The sequence below is a fragment of the Blennius ocellaris genome (genome assembly GCF_963422515.1).
Source record: "Blennius ocellaris genome assembly, chromosome: 12".
Lineage (NCBI taxonomy): Eukaryota > Metazoa > Chordata > Actinopteri > Blenniiformes > Blenniidae > Blennius > Blennius ocellaris.
This window is the reverse complement of record NC_137661.1, coordinates 26,382,793-26,403,656: the sequence shown is the minus strand read 5'-3', so window position 1 is coordinate 26,403,656 and position 20,864 is coordinate 26,382,793. Positions and strand designations below refer to the sequence as shown.

Here is a 20,864-nt window from a genome sequence, read left to right as displayed (position 1 = left end):
AGAAGACCTTTCAGATTCTACATAATTATCTACTAGGACCCATGGAACACCCTCTAGTGTACCAAGTGTGCTGCCTTAGAGCTGGCTTTGTGAGAAAATACAAAGCCCTCCGGCGGGGGACTAGCCGAGCAACGGCCTTCTTGTTTTTTTTAAATCTTAAATTTGCATGCCTTTGGGGACATCTAGTGGCCGTCGTGGCTCCTCTGTAGCGTGTACTCACAGTCCCTCCAACTTTGTGAGATAAATCATATATTCTCTGTATTTTCACTTCCACATATGCATCTGCTTGTCTGCTTGTTTCGATGTGTCAGACCTCCCAGCACATTTCCATCCTTAAGAACATTTCTTTTTTTTTTTTTTTTTGCTCCAGCTAATGTATTCTGTGTGGGTGGGTGAGAAGTTGAGCTGCTTCTTTCTCGACTGGAAAAGTATACTCTTCACGATGCAGTCCTTGGCGTGTTTAATGTTGATCCAACCCTGTTGTGTAGATTTTAAGCGGCAGGCGAGCTGTCAGCCATGTTTGTGTCTTATCTCTTCATCTCGCATGGCTCTTATGTTAATGCCACATGCAAATCCATATTTCCGACTGGATTTTTTTTTTTGTCTTCACAACAAAGTATAAATACTTTGCGCCGGTATCCCACTTCCAATCCTTGTCTGGATGTCGAGATATATTCAGCCGTTCTCTTTTTGATGTTTTGTTTTTGTGGCGGTTTCACACACAAAAAATACCCAAAATACAAAAATGTAACGCAAGTAAGTGAAATTTTTTACAAGCGAATCCCCCCCCCGATCAATATGATTTATGCACAGGCTTCATTTCTCTGATGATTAAACGTGTATTTAGATTTTCTTGCCGTTGCTTCACTGAAATCTTTTGACGAATCAGAGAGCTAAGATGGAGGTAGCGGCGGCGTGGTTATAGCTGAACGCGGGATTGTAGAAATTCCACTGGCGGGTAAACGATGCAGGCTGGTTGGGAAACGGCATCCGGTAGCCATACATCTATTGGCTGGATTGGCTTTAATTAGCTTTCATATTTGAGAGCCCATTTCCGACTCTGATCGGAGGAACACAGAGCTGGCAGCCACGCTGGACTCCGAGCCGTCAGGGCAGATAGACGAGGAGGGAAAAGAAGAAAAAAAAAAAAAAAAAACCTCCTGGGGGGGGTAAATTGACTGCATGTTAATCTCTTGATCAGATTTTAAAAAAAAATGTTTGGATTCATAAACTTGCGACAAGCTGGAAGTAAAAGCTCAGCAGCTCTTCTGAGTTGTACATCGGCTGTTTGTAAAGATGGAAGACGTTAAAAAACTGACACAGAGAGGACAAACCACACACACACACACACACACACACACACACACTTCCACTCCTCATTGACGAGATTGTTCTGTTAATTATCAAACTCAAGTTGTTTGCTTTTTTTGTTGTTGGTGTTTTGTTTTGTTTTGTTTCTTGTTTTTTTCTTCCTGTTTTTGTTTGTTTTTGTGTTTTGTTTTTTTTGTTGTTTCGTTCTGTTTTTCTCTTTTTTTTCTTCTTTGTTTTGTGTCCTTTTGTCTTTGCTTTTGTTATAATTGTTGTGATTATTTTGGTTTTTGCTCTGTTGTTGCTCAGGCTGGTTTGATCTCATGGCAGTTGGAAAATATTTAGATCACTGTGGTTACTGTATTATTAAAAAGAAGAAAAAATGTATGTAGCACTAACAAGGGTATTGTATGTTTCTCCCGACCCAGTCTTTATCTGTCTTTCCTCTCCTCTCCTCTCCTCCTCCTCCTCTTCTCCTCTCCTCTCCTCTCCTGGCGTTCGCCGGCGTTTTGTGTTCGTGTCTTTCAGCTTTTAGTGGACACCTGTTTGGTGAAAAACCTGCTGGGATGATAGAAAAGAGACAAACCCCCAGTGTCGAGAGCAATAATAGTCAAAACAATCACGATTCTTGCGCAAGGGTTTGAGAGTGAAGTCGCCTCACAGCTCCTTCATCAATCCCGCCCGCTTTTATTCCCGACGTTGAAGTAGACGGTCGCTTTCTCATTCCACGATGCAACAAAGCAAGGTTGACACTGGTGTGTGTGTAAGGATGCTTCTATGTGAGCTGAGAAGGAAGGAACGCTATAAGATGAGATGTTCCGAAGGCCTTGAAGGCGTCTCAGAGCGGCGCCGTTAAAATATCTTCTATAAGTACGAGGTACAACGACTCGTGGCCCGGCAGGCGTAGAGCAGCGAACAACACAAACATGCATGAATCAACCATAACTTGCAAAATGTTTAATTCCCATTATACCACTAGGGCTGCAGCTAACGACTATTTTAATAGTCGACTAGTCACCGACTATTGAAACGATTAGTCAAATAATCGGATAATTATTAATTTTTTCTTAAATTTAGCATGAGGTTGCTTTAATTAAGTGGCAAAGGATAATAAACACAAGAAAGGTGGGTACTTCAATGAAAAATGCATCTTTTATTCAACTTTGCTCCTGATAAGGCCATAAATCCAGGACAGGCAAATGTGTTTTATAAAAAAAATACATTAAAATCAAGTAAACATTTCTTTCCTGTAAACCAAGGGCACATTAGCCGCAGTAAAACATTAAATAAAAAAAAATATAAAGTGTATTTTGTGACGTGCATTCAGTTGTAAAAGAACTTTACAATTCTCAACAGTCTGAAATCTAACGGTTTTAACAACGGACATTTGTAGATACACAGCTGAAAAAGCATTCCGAGTTGTCCAAATCCATGTTGAAAACATGGACAGTGTGCTGCAACCTGGACACAAACCTGTCCTGGTGGACAGACCAGGTTTAAAAAATCAACATGAGGCTCAGGCTAATGTCGTTCAGTTTATTCACACTAAGAAAAGTTAGCATATCCACATGGTCGCAAACCTTGCAAGTGATCTTTCTTGTTTGCCGTATCCAAGCTAAAATGCTCCCAAACGTTTGAAGTTCTCGTGCGCGCAGCTGCTGTGTTGGACGCCGCCATTGTTTCTGTGTACGTCATACCGCGCGTCAGAGACGCTATTGACGCTATGTGCGACTCGGCAGAGATCGTAATGAAGTGAGACGCCTCACTCTGTTGGAAAAACCCGGAATTCATTGTCGACAATTTCTATTATCGATTTTTGTCGACAACGTCGACGAATAGCCCACTATACCACAAGTATAAAGTACAAATGTGCTTATCAACAACCTACCGGATGTTGTTCCAGCCAGTAGGAGCAGCAGGGAAGCGGAGGCAGTCGGCGGAAAACGAGCCGGCGTTGCTACGAATCAAGCCGTTTTCCCAAAACGTCTTATTGAATCCAGGGTGGGGTTGAAGCTGCACCCTGGACTCCTCTTTTTCTGAGGCGTTTCCACGATATCAGCTTGTGTTTGGAGATCGTCGCGTCTCGATCAGCTGCATTTCCATTGGTCGTCAGTCCGTCGCCACAGGACGTCTCACACCGTTTGCTATATGCTAATTTAATCCTTCTCACGTGCACAAAGACGACACAGAACTCAAATGACATAAAAGCTAATTGATTAAAACATTTGTAATCTGGGACCCACTTATCTGAAGAGCATAATGTCCATTCACTGTCTTGCAATTTTTTTTTTTTTTTTTTTTTTCTCAAGCAAATTTCCCTTTTCATTTCAGTCTTGGACGGCTGCTATCACCACTCCGCCAAATATATACGATCACGTTGGAGGTTGTTGGAGGTTAATTCTACAGAGTGTGTGTGTGTGTGTGTGTGTGTGTGTGAGCAGTGTGTGTGAGAGTGTACATTGCTATGCAGCGGCGTTACTGAGGGCAGAGACGCTGGACCTCGTTTTGCATTCAGCGAGGAGCGACTGGACGAGAGCTGCTGGTTTCACAGTCAGTCTGCCTCCCGGCTCCGTCTTCATTTATCTGCGGCGTCGCAGAGCAACGGCCTCGCTCGCTTCCGCACTGCCGGAACTTTCCAACACACACACATGCACACACACACACACACACACACACACATGCAATACTATATATCTTAATCTATTATCTATTAATATTATAATAGAGCAGATCTTTGTTGGACTTAAAGAAATAGTTTATCTCTCTATCCATCTATCATCCATCTATCATCCATCTATCATCTATCCATCCATCCATCCATCTATCATCTATCTATCCATCCATCCATCCATCTATCATCTATCTATCATCCATCCATCCATCCATCCATCTATCATCTATCTATCCATCCATTCATCCATCTATCATCATCTATCTATCCATCCATCTATCGATCCATCTATCCATCTATCATCCATCTATCTATCTATCTATCCATTTATCATCCATCCATCCATATATCTATCATCCATCTATCCATCTATCCATCCATCTAGCCATCCATCTATCCATCCATCCATCCATCTATCCATCTATCATCTATCCATCCATCTATCGATCCATCTATCATCCATCCATCCATCTATCCATCTATCATCCATCTATCTATCTATCTATCCATTTATCATCCATCCATCCATATATCTATCATCCATCTATCCATCTATCCATCCATCTAGCCATCCATCTATCCATCCATCCATCCATCCATCATCCATCTATCATCTATCCATCCATCTAGCATCCATCTATCCATCCATCCATCCATCTATCATCATCCATCTATCCATCCATCTATCCATCCATCCATCCATCTATCATCATCCATCTATCCATCCATCTATCCATCCATCCATCCATCTATCCATCTATCCATCCATCCATCCATCCCTCCATCCCTCCCCCGATCCAGAGTTGTTTCTTGGTTCTCCTGCTTTAATCCCACGACCACATTAGGCTGCAATACTGTAATATTCCAGTTCATTTACTTTGCAGTACTCTGTTAATAGTTTAGAGCTTATTCTTCTCTGCACACACGTCTGTGCGGTTTCGTTACAAAAACGAGCAACGGGGAAAACGTGGAACGTTGTCGTGCGCACCGAGTTTTCCCCAGAAGAAACGAGGTGGAGCAGCTTTCTAGTTCCGACCTCCTCCACCTGTGGAACCAACGTCCTGAGCACCACTCACACACTCACTTCTGTTAAATCAGGACGTAGAACCCTGTCATTCTCTCCGGCTTTCCAATAGACCGTAGATTTAACTTCTTTTGTTGCCCCCTGTCTGGATTAAAAACCTATTTATTCTTGGTTCTACGCTGCTCCTCATCCCTTTGTTTTGCTTTGTTTCCTTGCGGAGGACGGTGAGTGGTGTCTGAGCGGTGCAGCTGGAGGGAACGTCTGCTTTCCCAGCTCTGGCGAACTTGCGGAGAAACTCGGATTTTTGGAGTCGTGCAACGATGTGATTTATGCAGGGCTTGTGGTGGAATGCTTGGAAGAGTTTGTGTTTTGTGCCCTGCGGCTTCTGCATTTTTCATTTTCACTTTTGTCTTCTCCAATTCTGCATCGATCATCCGAGACACTTCCACCGTCGCCACCGACACCTTCGACGCCACCTGTTTAAACTTGACTGACTGACTGCTGCCGTTATTCTCTGGACAACACGCCGTCACTGATAGCGAAGGAACACAAAACCAGATACTGTGTTCTATTATAAGCCAAGTTAATGAAGCGTTTCTCTCTATGAGCACGACGGCCGACGAGCCGCTCCTCCACTGTCTGAAAGCTGTTCAGCGTCGAACGTCTTAAATGGAATTAACTGTGATGAACCACTTAAACCTGAAGGATTAAATAAAATATATGTAAAAGCCAGTCTAATGGAAGATGAAGGAACGCAACACAAGATTATCGCCAAATGTGTAATAAGCCAAAGTCAAGTGTGGGAAGGACTTACGTGCATCGAGATTCCTTCAAATGCAATTCCAACTCTGACATTATTAGAACACAATGATCAAGGTAAGGACTGGAAACAGTAATGTGAAAATGGAAAAAAGAATTTAAAAAAAACACTCATTACAACAAAGTAGTAAATGGCATATTTGAAAAAAGTAAACATTAAATGAAAAATGTAATTAGAATATTATTTAAAACTAAAGAAAATCGACTTTACAGCTTAATCAGCTCTTTTCAGCTCTGGGTGTCATTAAAGGTAGTTATGAAAATGTAATTAACTTAATTAATGTTTCAAATACTTTCATTTATTATTTTTGAGTCCAGGAAACGTCCATGCATTTTGGTTAAATCTTATCTAGTCTTTACATAAGAATTAATATTATACTTAATTATATATCATTTGTTGAATGTTGTTACATTACTGCATATAAAGACACACTTAATGTACTTTATTTATCATCTTCAAAGGTTTATTCTACATTTCTGAAATTCCTAACTTGACGATTAAATGAATAAATAAAGTACTGTTTGGATTTTGCGTTATGCCTTCTAACACATGTCATCTTGGTTTTCCCTCTAAACAAAACGGACTTAATATCCCCTTCCACTGCTTGTGCTCAAACTAAATGATGACTGAAGAAGGTCTGCTGGATCAGTAAAGTTATCCATTACACAAAAAAGAAAAACGGTTCCAGATGATTAATCTTTATTGTTTTATTCAATAGTACTACTGTATTTTACTCCTGTCCAGGTATCAGTCATTGAACCAGATGACAAGCTTTTCTAATTTCCATCTTCTGACTTGTACAGCGGAGAAGAGCCAGTGGAGCATTGAATCACCTTTATTGGCAGCCTCTGTCGTCGCTTAGCTTCCACCTCAACAGTGTGGCCTGGCACCCGGGTAAAGATTTCCTATCGCGTGAGCCACGTCTTAAAATGTGACAAATGCAAATGGGGTTGAGAGAAATGAAATGTGACTAATGTGTACGGAAACTGAGAAAATCAATTGTCTCCCGAACAACTGGATGAGCTATTAAAATAACTGTGCGCTGCTGGAATATATTATAATATATAATCCTCGGTGGCTGCCAGCCGTGGCCATACAGGCTGACATACCCAGTGTGGCGGGCCAAAGGTAGAGACTTGTCACTAAGACACACTTTCCCACGTCGCTCAGACCACACACCCCGACCACCAGGCTAATATGGCGTAGGGGCACATCCCATGTAGACCATGTTGATTGGCTTCCCTGAGGAGTCTGAGTGGATCTGACAGACCAGGTCAACAGCCTGAAGTTCAGTCCTGCTCCACTGGTTTTGTGTGGCGAGACACAACCCTGACTGATAAACCGTCTGTAACCGTGTTTAAATAAGTGGGACCGTTACGTCAAAATCTTCATGACGGCACATCTTGAGCCCTCCATTGGCTCGATTCTATTCTATTCTATTCTATTCTGGTGCGTTGTCTTCCCTGGGTTAAAAACACTTTCAACTAATTTGGTCTGCAACACATTTGCCACTTATGTCACTTTATGCTGATGATGCAGTGTTTTCGCGTACTTTGTTGTAATCCGTCTGTCAGACTATTATTATTATTATTATTATTATTAGTTTTTTGGCTGGAAGTGAAACCACCGTAACAACATGCTACAGCAGACCCAGTATTGGACTTTCCTATGAAACACTATTGGCTCCATTCTGATCCCAACATCATTCGGCGACTCGTAGTGAATCGTGGATTCTTATCTATCACTGGAAGACGCTGAATACCGGAAAACTTGAGTAACTGATGAAAAACTGTTGCCTATGAAGAACATCAAACCCTGGTTATTAAACCATGTCACTTTCCTCGTCAAGGTTCCGAGATCCTTGTCTGACTTATCTGCATCCAACACATAAACCTTCGAGGGATTCAGAGATTCAATCCCTCCCTAACAGTTCATGACTTGTAACTTGTATTATGTGTGGATGCTGCTGCAACAGGACTGGACCACGAGGCAGTCAGCGCAGGACCTTATTGCTTCAAACTTTTAACCAACCAGGACACGATGAATCAAAAGGAAATGCTTGCCAATATTCAGATACCAACCCAACACAGAGCCGCGACTTCTGACAAAGAAATTCTGTAACTTTTCAAGTTCGTTAAAGTTGGAATGATATTCACAGATTTGGACCTCCGACATCAATAACTCTTTAATGAAACATCAACACACAATCGAGAATATGTCTCTGTAGCAGAAATGACACTGTTCTCTATGAGCAGCCGGATGTGCGACCAGCGTGCAGGGAAATGACAAACCACTGCAACGCAAACATCCAGTGACGTCACTGGTATTTACTGCAGCGGCACCAAAATCACTGCAGCCTTCACTTGTCTCCTGCTGATCAGCCTGAAAAAAAAACTAAATGTTTTTCTAAAGTATTCAATGATTAATTCTATGCATACACTGCGTACTACCTTCTCATCTGACAATAGTAGTCAGACAAAGTCAGATTTACAAATATAAAATGCACCGAGGCCTGACGGCACAAAGCAAATCATGGCCACAAATGGTTATTTTCCCAAAGTTAATTTGCCTCTTTGTATTTCAAACAAAAGAGTGTAATAATGGAAGCAACTCGGAACTTTGAAGCAGCCATTTCTCATCTTTATTCATGCGGAAGCATTTGACTTGCACAGAAATGTAATGCTTGGGAGTTTGGAGCCCGGTGTTTGAACTGCTATTTCAAATGTCGATGAAAAGACACGTCAGTCCCTCGCCCCGTCCGTCAGCGCCGTGGCGACGAAAGAATTAATTAAGCAGGAGATGAGAAAAGAGACAAGAAACGAAACATTGGAAGAAAAAAAAAAGAACCAGAAGGAACAATCTTTTCATGGCACAATTCGCAGCTCACCGAAGTTTGAGTAAACAGTTTCCCATGGCTCTCTGTGGGGCGCGGAGCTTCAGAGGAGAGGATTCAATCCACTCATCAGATAAAGACGGTCGCGAAGGCTTCAAATGCGGCTCGTATTAACACTTCAAAACAATCACAGCATCTCTGCCAGCGCGGGAAAAGGTTGCACAGCTTGGTGACAAATCCCAGTTTCTTCTTCTTCTTCTTCTTCGAATTATACCGCAGAAAAATAAAAATCAATGTACACGGTGTCCATGCTCAAGCCTATTGGCTGCATGAAAATGTCAAGAAGTAGTGGGGGGGGGGGGCTTCTTTTAACAGGACACAGCTCTCTGTGATATTGATGGGCTTGTAACCTTCTGAAGTGACAGCTTTAGTGGAGGCTGAAATGTGGATCCATTAAAGTTTTAATAAACTATATTGCGCGGTGGTGGCGTGGCTCTGAGTGACCACTGTCTTTGTACAGAAATGAGACCGGATGCATTCTTTCTGAAACATTGAGGCTTCGGATCTTGTGGGGGAGAAATTGCGATAATATGAACAAAAAAACACTGCAGATAATAAAACCGAGTTATTAATTAATGATAACAGTGATTATCTAACAGTGTTTGTGATATATGGTGGAGAGGAGACAATGGATGTACTTAAAGATCTGTTTAACCCTTAGATGCACACGTGGGGTCATTTTTGACCCCACGGGTTGTTATTATTCAACATCTTTAAAATGAAAAGTTGTAATATATTCATATTCCAGGTATTCCTCAAAAAACATGTTTGTGACATGAGGCCATTTGCATTTTTATTAATTTTTTTCATCAATTTTAAGAAATGGCAGTTTTTGTATCACGACCCCACTCTTGCACAAGTGGGGTGAAAAATGACCCCAAGCAGTTCCTGTGGAATCTTCTATGAAACTTTAATTCTTAGCAACTCTGACAGTCCCACTTACACATCTGATGTCATATCTCACATCTGATGCAACTTTGACTGTCAACATTGTCCCACTTACACATGTGATGTCAGCAGTCTCACCACCCTGGAGGTCATTTTTACCTCCAGGGTGGTGAGACTGCTGACATCACATGTGTAAGTGGGTAGTGATACAGTGAACCCAGTATATTGCAAAAACGCATTGACTTGAATTGGGGTCATTTTTGACCCCACTTGTGGAAGAGTGTAGGTATTGGTAGGTTGTGCATCCAAGGGTTAAACAGAACTGGGAGTCAGTTTTAAGAAAAGACAACTTGGGGCAGTCATCCAGTTGAACTCGCTCTAATGAGCAGCAGAAGCTGCTTCATTTGGCCAAAACGAGTTAATATGGACTTTTTGTTAATATTTACTGTGAAAAAAAAAAAGTGTTTTCACGTCACCAGAGTTTGTCCTTTCGTTTATTTTACAAGGTTCTATTTTATTAATCGAACCGGACTTGATTTAGTTATTGAATAAAAATCAAACCACGACTCAGAGCAGTTGTGAAATGAAGGCGTTGATATTTAAATGAACCCGGGTTAGGGTTAGTGTGTGTGTGTGTGTGTGTGTGTGTGTGTGTGTGTGTGTGTGTGTGTGTGTGTGTGTGTGTGTGTGTGTGTGTGTGTGTGTGATTATGATTATATTACAAACGCAAACATCAGCACCCACTTGTGGCCCAACGTGAAAACTACACCATTTCTGCCACTCCTGTGTGAACAGCCATTGTTTCAAAACGTTGTTTTTTTTTCAAAGAGAATGCCAGAATGAAAACTTTTCACTTGGAATTTTGTGTAAATGTGACTTTAAAGAGGCGCTTCGTCCAGCATCGACACGTCAACAGTTACCATATGTTTTCAATTTGAGCGCAGTTGTGCTTTCGCTTCCACACTCAACATTTCAGAGCGAGTGGGAGGTGTTTTGTTAGCTGCATGACACCGAGGTTACATTTAGTTTAGAAATGAATTATTTAAAAAAAAGAAAGAAAAAAAGAAAAACCCCCAAGACAAGTCACATAAACAAATGCACTGAGACACATGCCTGGAAACCCAGACACAATCCCAGTGATTCAACATGTGAAGTGTCATGTTGGAGTGGATATGCACACACACACACACACACACACACACACACACACACACACACACACACACACACACACACACACACACACACACGGCCTCCTGGCGGGCGTTGAGTCATGGCCTGCTGGTGAGAGAACGGCTTAATTGTGTGTTGGGGGGGGCCTCTGCTGCCGACGCTGATGGAGCTCTCACTCTCTCACTGAACACAGAAGCACATTTACCAGTTCAGACAAGAATTTGAAAAAAAAAAGAAAAAGAAGAAGAGGCGGAAACAAGTCGTCACGCCGTTTCCTTCTCGCGGGTTTTAATGAAATATTGCAAATATGTGATCCTGTTGCGACAATGAGCTAAAAGCCTTTGTGTGTTAAAATGTAGAATATCCTGCTTATCCAGAGCTTTTGTCATTTACCACAGCCTTTTTTTTTTTTTTTTTTTTGGCCATATGTCTGCCTCTCTATAAGCATTTGATCATTTTGATGGAGGCCAAGGCGTTTTCAGAATTCTGGTTTCTCGCGGCGGCAAAAATGAAGCTTCATGAACCGCCGTCTTTATTTTCTGGAGCCAGTAGGTGGCGCTGTCGGCTCAACAAACCAGTCCCAATAGCGCCATCTGTTGGAGTTGGAGAGAGAAGAAAGGGCTTCTTGAAGCATCATTTGGCCGTCACCGCTCCCTTCCCCCGCCTCCGTTTCCATGGAGATGAAGCGTTTTCAAAAAGTTTCGCCTTCAGTGGCTCAGGCCTTGTCGTCGTTCGCAACACTGTTGCGTAAACGGGAGGTCGTTGTAACACAAAGATAACCTACAAAGTGATGAAGGTAAAAAAAAAAAAAAAAAAAAAAAAATTCCCGAAGGCAAATAGTGACAGGTTTGTTCAGCATTTGCCTTTTCCTCAAGACTCCGCTCTACTTTTCGGGCCTCAGGTAATTCTGAAAGCTGAATTACTTGTTTGTTCTCGCCAAGAGGCGGAGAAGCAGCCGGTGCAATCTGGCAAAAAAAAAAAAACCCCGGTCTTTATTGCTGGAGTCCAGTCCTCTCAGAGTCAGAACAATAAAGTAGAGTAAACACCAGGAACCAAACAAAGCGGAGACTTGAAATAAGGTCTGGATCAAATTTTATTGACATCTCTTTCCTGCAATTAGGAAAATGGAGACGGCGGAGACTTAACGGCTCCTGGGAGGATCTTTAACGTTTGTGTGGCAGAGGGGGAAAAAAGAAAAGAGGAGCATGTTCTACACACTGAGCTATAAAGCACAAGCGCTTTTTTTTTTGTTTAAGAGACGAATAAGTCTTTCAACGTGCCGAACGTTAAAGGTCACTTCAGAGACGCTTGTGCAGATCTTCACTCATCATCGAGGCGCGGTCCTCGTCGTATCTGTAAAAATAACTGGTGTCAATGGATCTGACAAAATTACTGCTGAATTCCAAGGACCAAGTTTTTTTTCAAATTCTCAGTAAGTGAGCACAAACTACGCCACAGTGGAGTTAAACAGGAAAATGTAAAATATTTCCCCCCCGAAAGATTTTGTTTCCTACGACATGAAAAGTTTTCATTTTACAGCAAAATAGTCACATTTTTCTCAATTTGATTTACTTACTCTCCAATATTGATGATTCATAATACGTTCAAAGAGGCTGTTGGATCTGTATACACAATAACGCTTCAAGTGAAAAGGCATCATTTTCGAAATTTCATTGCAGAAAAGTTCTGCGTTTACATGGCAATGTTTTGAAAACAATGTCGGTTTACACAGCAGTGGGAGAAACCGTGAAGAAGTTTTGTTTGTCTTTGTAATGAAACCACACACACACATGCAGCGGAGAATAATATGTTATAAACATTCACAATAAGAGAACACAAACATTCTGGTGGACCAAGTTGGATTGTTATTACGGTGACTGTCAAAATAAAAGTACCAGGCACTAGCGTGCGGTGATGTTTCAGTCAGGGCCGGCAGTGACAACGTAGAATTGCGGCTGCAGGTCATGACAGCGGCTCAACTGGTGTCTGAAGCTGGGAGCTTCCTGTACCTTTCACAGTAAAAGCCGACAGTTCCAGGAGGTTCACTACAGACTTGTTGAGAGTGACGGAACATTCTAGTGAATTCCACAACAACTACAGGACATTAAAGACACACCATCACACTCATGGTTCTAACAATCCACATCTCCCACATTTATCTTCCATTTTAATAATGTGTAGCGATAAAGGAGCTGAGAGCTGCAATGCATTATGGGAGCTTCTGTTTGTGGTGTTTTAAATGTAATTATTGGGGGTTATGTTAGGTTTGTAGTGTTGGTAGTAATTGTGTTTTTGTTGCTTAGTTCATGTAGTTTAGTTTATTAGTTGTAAGTCGTCAACCAGCAGTGAAGAAGGTTTTGTGTGTCGTGTCGTCCTGGCATGGTCTTCCTGTGGGACTGTCAAAATAAAATGCGTGTGGCTCTTTGAGTGTTGTGTTCTGTAGGAAACGGGACCAAATGGCTCTTTGAGCGTTAAAGGTCGCCGACCCCTGGTCTAGAATAAATATTATCTGTAACAGACTTTTCTAGGATATTTTTATTTTTTGAGACGCACCTGTGTATGTGTGTGTGTGTGTATATATATATATATATATATATGTGTGTGTGTGTGTGTCATCCAACTTCCACTCGTCTGTCGCCCGCAGGTCTTTCTCCAGCCTGTCTGACGACGGCGAGGAGTCCAGGGCCAGGTACCTCTACCAGCAGTGGGTGGGACTCGGCCTGACGGGCGTCCAGCTGTCCAATCACACGGTCCTCCTGAGCGTGCCCGGCTCCACGCCCAACACCGTCACCGACGCGTCCAGTCGCCAGTGTTTCCTGCCCAGCGGGTTCCCGTGTGGCCAGCGGCGTGCAGACGACCCGCCGAAGGAGCGGCTCCCCTACGCCGCCTACTCCTCCGTGGGAAGTGTGCAGGTACGGTCCGCCGCCGCCCCGGCGTTGACATTTACAGAGACAAAAGCTGGTTTAACCTTTTCCGCCTCCGAAACGCCGGTCGCGCTCTTCCTCGCCCCCTCGTCATCGTCTTTTTGTCAGTCGTTGAGGTCGGCGGGCTCACGGCCGGCGAAGGGTCAACGGGGAAGGTCGTAGTGCCGAGGTCGTGACGTCTGTTTTAAATGTTGGAGCTCTTCTGAGTACAGAAGATGCCAACGCTGAGGTTTTCACAGATTCTGGCATCTTTTAATCTTTACTTTTAAGTAAAATGTCCAAGAGATGGGTGGAAAAGAAATGTGATAAGAGCTTGCTATTATTGAGTATGTGGGGTTTTTTTTAATTTATTTTTATTGTGATTTCTCAATGTAAAGCCATTTTTGGTCTTGCCATTATGAAAACTTAAAAAAAAAATTCATAGATTAATTAAGTGATTGAAAGAGGGAAAAAAAACAGTAGACTTTAAAGAGAAGGAACAAAAACTTAGTGTAGATTTGTATCTCTTATTTTTGTAGAAGGCTTTATTTGGGATATTTCTGATGTAAACTAGACGCCACGTAGCCTCATCAAAGCTTTTTGTGCGTCAAGCTAAGGAAGATTAGCAACCTCTTCTAATGATGTCATCATGACACAATATGAAAATAAGTCTCATCTCATCTTCTTTTACTTCGTCAGGCTTTAACGCAAACAGAGTAGTAATCGAAGGGTGCGGCTAATCTTGCTTGACCCTCCAATTAATTATTAGCGAGGAGACAGCTCAGTCCCACTCTCACTAAATCATTCACCGCTATCTTACATGTTTACCTTCACCGACAGAGTTTGCCGAGAAGGTTATGTTTTTGTCGAGGTATTTTCTAGATTGTCTGTATTTTACCAAGTTTTCGCAAAAACTACTCACCAAACTCCTCATCCAAGGACCAATCCATTAGATTTTGGGATGGTAGCAGCTAATTGTTTTCGAATAAATACATTAATAAACGTGAAAAACTGTTCCCATACAAAGTGGGTGAGAGAGGCACCTCATGTGGGAGATCAGCGCCCGTTGCCATGGAGACGCTCCCTGCTCGGTAGCAGCTAATTGTTTCCGAATAAATAAATTAATAAACGTGAAAAACTGTTCCCATACAAAGTGGATGAGAGAGGCACCTCATGTGGGAGATCAGCGCCTGTTGCCATGGAGACGCTCCCTGCTCGGTAGCAGCTAATTGTTTTCGAATAAATAAATAAATAAACGTGAAAAACTGTTCCCATACAAAGTGGGTGAGAGAGGCACCTCATGTAGGAGATCAGCGCCCGTTGCCATGGAAATGCTCCCTGCTCGGTAGCAGCTAATTGTTTTCGAATAAATAAATTAATAAACGTGGAAAACTGTTCCCATACAAAGTGGATGAGAGAGGCACCTCATGTGGGAGATCAGCGCCCGTTGCCATGGAGACGCTCCCTGCTCTGTAGCAGCTAATTGTTTTCGAATAAATAAATTAATAAACGTGGAAAACTGTTCCCATACAAAGTGGATGAGAGAGGCACCTCATGTGGGAGATCAGCGCCCGTTGCCATGGAGACGCTCCCTGCTCTGTAGCAGCTAATTGTTTTCGAATAAATAAATAAATAAACGTGAAAAACTGTTCCCATGCAAAGTGGGTGAGAGAGGCACCTCATGTAGGAGATCAGCGCCCGTTGCCATGGAGACGCACCCTGCTCGGTGTTCCACGGTGATGTTGCTACCTGACTAGTTAGCGTCGATATGAGTTATTGTACTCGGGATGCTAACTCGATTCAAACATATCCGCGCTCTACCGAGTGTAGCTCTAGTTTTTTTTTTATTTGTTTGTCATTTTCCCTCAATCGGTCACTGACGATAGCTTAATCTACACGCAACATCAAGGGTCATCGATTCGTGTGCGATGGATATGAGGAATGCGATTTTGAACAGAATAGGATGGGTGTAAGGCCGTGGTGGTTTGGCTAACTGGCTAACTGGCTAAGCGTTCACAATGACATCCAGCGGCCAGATGTATGACGGCGGCTTGATCCATCGAATTGAGCAGCGCGGTATGACCTCAGGCAAGAAAACTTTTGTTTGGTTGCGTCGGGGGGAAAGTCGAGCGTCTCGCCGGTCCCGATCAGGACGAAGGTGCGTGCGAGGAGAACTCAGCGCGCCGACGCAAGGAGAGCACAAACCCGGCTGTATTTAGCATTTATCTCATTTTCCGTTTGCGATAGGTCATGTTCAAGAGCGATTTGTGTGCCTATGTAAATACAAGACGGTGGGGGGTGGGGGGGGGGGGGGGGGGGGGTAGTTTTTGTGCGAGCGTCGCCTCAGGCCATCCGTTCCAGACAGGAAGTGCACACACATTACGCATTTCAAAAGGTAAGACTCGGTTGATGCTGAAACCTTCCACGTCGCCAGCGCGGTATTTGTGTCGCGTTTAAATGCATGGTTAATCTTTCGGGGGTGGGGGGTGGGGGGGGGCATCCTTCCACAGTGAAGATTAATGGAAGTCATTATGCATGTCGCCTGCTCAGAGATACAGTCGCACTATTTTTAGGTGGTTCTCCTTCTCGGTGTCCCGGGGACAGAGGGGCTGGGTTGAAGGAGATGCTTGTTATTCCCCCGAGCCTCTGTCCCGGCCTGAGGGCGGACGAGAAGTTAGAGCGATTCTCTGAATTTCAACACTCTGTTCCTCCTCTCCGTCCGTCCGTTCGGCCAACTCCACCCAGTCGCCAGATGACTTCCTTGGATTAAAGCAGCGGTTCGCCGGATCGAAACGCGGCTTTTAGACGACTAAATATAGTGTTAGTGACGGATTCCCACGAGGACCAGGGCAAGTGTGGTGGACGAATAATGCCTTGCTAGTGGGTGTCCCCGTTTCATTGGTACCAGGGGAACCGTGTTCTGACGGAAAGCTTCAATAGATCAGAGAAGGAACTGAAAATTCTTTTTTTTTTTTAATAGATTAAAGGTGCGACATTAGATGTCCTGTTGTATGAAATTGGTTTTTGAATGTACCTTAGATCAGTGTTTTTCAACCTTTTTTGAGCCAAGGCACACTTTTTTCTTTGGGAAAAATCTGGAGGCACACCACCACCACCACCACCCGAAAATGTTAAAATGTTAAACTCTGTAGCCTCTATTAACAATATAAAGTCATTCTCATCAAAGTTTTATCAACAGGAATCAAATAAATACCGAAAAAAAAAGTATTTCCCAATTTCTTTTTTTTATGAACACAGAGCTGAGATCCTGGTTCACATTCTTCATTTTCAAAAACTTCTCCATCACTGTCACTGACACAGTACTTTGATACAAGATGGTAGCAGGAGGTGGAGATGAACCACACTGACGTCTGTCACTTTACATTTCACCGGCAAAGTTCTGTGCTGCCCTCTAGTGGTGAAGAGTATTGTAAGCGATCACGGCGTTGGTCGCTGCAGGGCATGATGGGAGTTCAGGTTATGTGTTGACGGAGGTTATGGAGGGTTATTGTCGGGGTTGTTGTGTGTGTTGATTTGTGTTTGTGTTGTGTTTTTGTTCCTCGGTTCAGATTGTTAATTATTTCGTCTAGTTTGGTTTGTTGGATGTTGGTGATCAACCAGGAGTGAGAAATGTGTTGTGTGGAGTGTCGTCCTGTTAGGAAGTTCCGGTTGCGTGTGTTCATGTCAAAATAAAAGCCTCTGGTGATCAGCTGGCAGAAATGAATCTACAGCTCGCCACAGTATTTCTACATTATTACTCTGCACACTGCTCTCCCAGCTGTCAGCGGCTGTGAGAGCAAATGTTTCTTTTAGAAAAAATGTGAAATTGGATAATTTCCCATGGTACACCTGACTCGATCTCGCGGAAACACCAGTGTGCCGCGGCACAGTGGTTGAAAAACACTGGTTTAGATAAACAACTTCAACGCACATGACGCCAGCACGGTTTGTTTCTGGAACCAATTGGAAGCCGTTAATACAACGTCAACCCAGAATTCTTTTCAAATCCTAAACGTGAGTCCATCTGGACGCCTTCGTGTGCAAACATGCTGTACCTCTTTATGGGAAGACTTTCTGTGAGTTTCTTTTCCCTTTTGTTTGTCGAGTTTCTCTCCGACAGAGTTTTTTTTACTGATCGGGATTAAACAAACTGCATTTGCTGCCAGGAAGTGGAGAAGAATTAAATACACCTTCGTATTCCATAATGAACAACATCCAGCTTCTCTCGCCACCAACTGTTACACTATTTATGTTAATGCATAATATATTGTCGAGCCATTTTAACAGGGACGGCTGGTGATTCATTTCCGAGGTGGGACTTTTTCATTATCATTCGATTTCAGCAAGTCGTAACTATATACATTTAAATATACTGTGTTTATGTACCACATTACAACACTTCATTAGTCCCTTTTTAGAAAATGAATTGTATTTCGGAGGTTGTTTAGTTGAGTTTAGAGAAAAAACTCAATGTATATCAGGTATATTTTCAAACAAATTAATTCAGGTTTGAAAGCGTTTTGAAATTGGACCTTGATATATAAAGTATGTGCTTATTCTTACGCTTTTGGATTTTCAGCCATATATCAATATGAACATATCTAAACATCGATAAACATCAACAATCCTGGACACATTTGCAAAATTCTCAACACATTTCTGTTTACGTGAGTTTAAAAAAGAACTCTGATGGGGAAAGTTGAACCGGACTTGCTGCTTTTCTGCCAAATTTCTCCTTTCAAACGGCGAATTAGAAGAGAAGTGACAGAGTCCCCTACCGGCCAGCCGCCACTTCATTTTAAGAGGAAAATCTTGGACATTATGTGTTTCAGATCATGATGGGATATTGTTGGTTGTTTTGTAAGACTCGTGAGAAATGTTGATTCAGTTGTTGGCAGGCCTGTTGGTGTTGGCAAGTTGGTGCCGATTGCACCAGCTGCTGCTGAATTTTTAACATTTTACACCTGGATCTATCACAATAGCTTGTCTTTGTTTTGCATATCCGGACCTTTGGAGGAATTTATTTGCATTATGTGACGGAACACTGCCATCAATTATTCAGTACAATCAGACCCAAAAGGTGCAAGGCAGTTTTGAGAAATGAGTTTGAATAAAAAAAAAAAAAAGCAGAGCTCCAGATGCATTGCACTTGAACATTTGCTCCATTTAATCCCAGTTAATTATTAATATAATGGAACGATTTCTTCAAGAGTAAATGGAAAGGATTTATTAATTAGTCACCCAAAAAGCCAAAATACAAGAAACGCTGCAAATGCGATATAACTTCCATGCAGACGATGCCAGACTGCGACATTAGATACCGAACGTTATTCAGATCTCAGTCACTTCCTGTTTAGTGACCTCATCGGATCCATTCCTACGATCTGATTCTCCATTTACATTTTTCTGACGGGTACAAAAAGCAAAAAAACCCTCAAAGCCACGTTATCGAGAGTTTCGGAGGGTTTCCTGATGTCATCAGCAGGATAACAGGAGCCTCGGTAAAGATGAAGAACGGCGCGAGGTGTGAGAGAATTACGGCAGAGATGGGCTCGGTTACCTTCACACCCGCAGGACTTGTGAGGAACAAGCAGAGAAAGTACCCAAATGGCCTCCCACGTGACGTGAATATCCATGTCGTACAGAAAGGGCTCCCGGTATAGAAGACCCTTCACAGCAGGAGGCCATCCATCAAACCAGGTGAGACGGCAGCCTCCCCGTGGAGCCCCGGGACTTCTTCCGTCACAGCAGGGGGAACATAGAGAACATAGAGAGACTCCTCGACGGCCACGTCGGAGAAAGTCGGAACGCCGTGGATGGAAATGGTGGACGGGGGGGGTAACTTGGACTAATTTTACATTTCTAAGAAGAAATGTAAAATTAGAAACAGTCCAAAAGTAAAAATGTCTCAAGAGGCAGAAGTTCTACATCGTTCTTGGTCTTTTTTATGGTCTCTGTGAATTGGAGGGTCGGGGTTTGCTTTGACTCGATTGGACAGGACCTATAAAGCAGCGTTTCCACGAGATCTCGTCAGGTGAGCCGTGGGAAATTATCCAATTTCACATTTTTTTTCGAAAAAAACATTTGCTCTCACAGCGACAGTGTGTTGCAGAGTAATCATGTATAAATACTCTTCACCACTAGAGGGCAGCACAGAACTTTGCCGGTGAAATGTAAAGTGACAGACGTCAGTGTGGTTCATCTCCACCTCCTGCTACCATCTTGTATCAAAGTACTGTGTCAGTGACAGTGATGGAGAAGTTTTTGAAAAGGAAGAATGTGAACCAGGATCTCAGCTCTTCATCCATCAGGTCCAGGTTTCACACTGAGGGAGTCACTATTAAAAAAAGTACTTTGCTTCTGTATTTACTTGATTCCTGTTGATAAAACTTTGATGAGAATGACTTTATATTGTTAATAGAGGCTACAGAGTTTCACATTTTAACATTTTCGGGTGGTGGTGGTGGTGTGACTCCAGATTTTTCCAAACAAAAAAGTGTGTCTCGGCTCCAAAAAGGTTGAAAAACACTGCTATAAAGAAAGAAATAATGCATTTTCACTTGAAGCCTTGACATCTATTACACGTCGAATCGCTTCCCTCATGTTCTTGTTGCCAGATCTTCTCAGTGCCGTCGTGTCGAGTCATGCAGTTTCCCCTCTTGGACACTTTTGCTTGTTTTATTTAGAAATATTTGTCGGATAAGGATTTTTAAGTCTACCTCAGTGTGTGTCTGATATTAAATCATTTACCCTGTTATTCTTTAAATTTGACGACAAACCCTTAGTCGAATGTTTGTTTCCCTCAACCAGTTTTAAATTAGTCTTAAGAAATACTGACATCTCTCCTTTTTCGCTCCCGCATCATGTCAACACTTTATAAACCAAGAGAAGTTTTCTGAATGTGTATTTCATTGTGCAATTAAATAGAGAATAGAGAGAAAATCCATTTGAAGTGGTCTGAAAGTATGAAAAGTTTCAAGAAAAGGCAGCGTAGTAAAGTTGGAGTGGGAGGAATCAATAGTTGTCTGCTTTTCATGAACGGGCTGACCTCCTTCAGCTTCCTTTCAACTTATCGCGCTACGCCGTTACAAAAAAAAAAACTCTCTCCACTTAAAACTTAAAGCACAATCTTCTTGTTTCCATTTTGTTTAATTCAACTTTTGATTTATAAGAAACCAACTTGT

At 42.5% G+C, this 20,864-nt stretch overlaps 1 protein-coding gene across 1 annotated transcript in view; it reads left to right on the top strand.

Moving 5' to 3' along the window:
- The window catches only part of naaladl2 (N-acetylated alpha-linked acidic dipeptidase like 2), a gene marked incomplete at both ends in the record, with an annotated part of 270,383 nt that overhangs the window by 43,541 nt on the left and 205,978 nt on the right, over positions 1 to 20,864 (top strand). Inside the window, 1 exon segment of the mRNA XM_080506621.1 lies at positions 13,422 to 13,689. Within this exon segment, the coding sequence (XP_080362747.1) occupies positions 13,422 to 13,689 (268 nt within the window).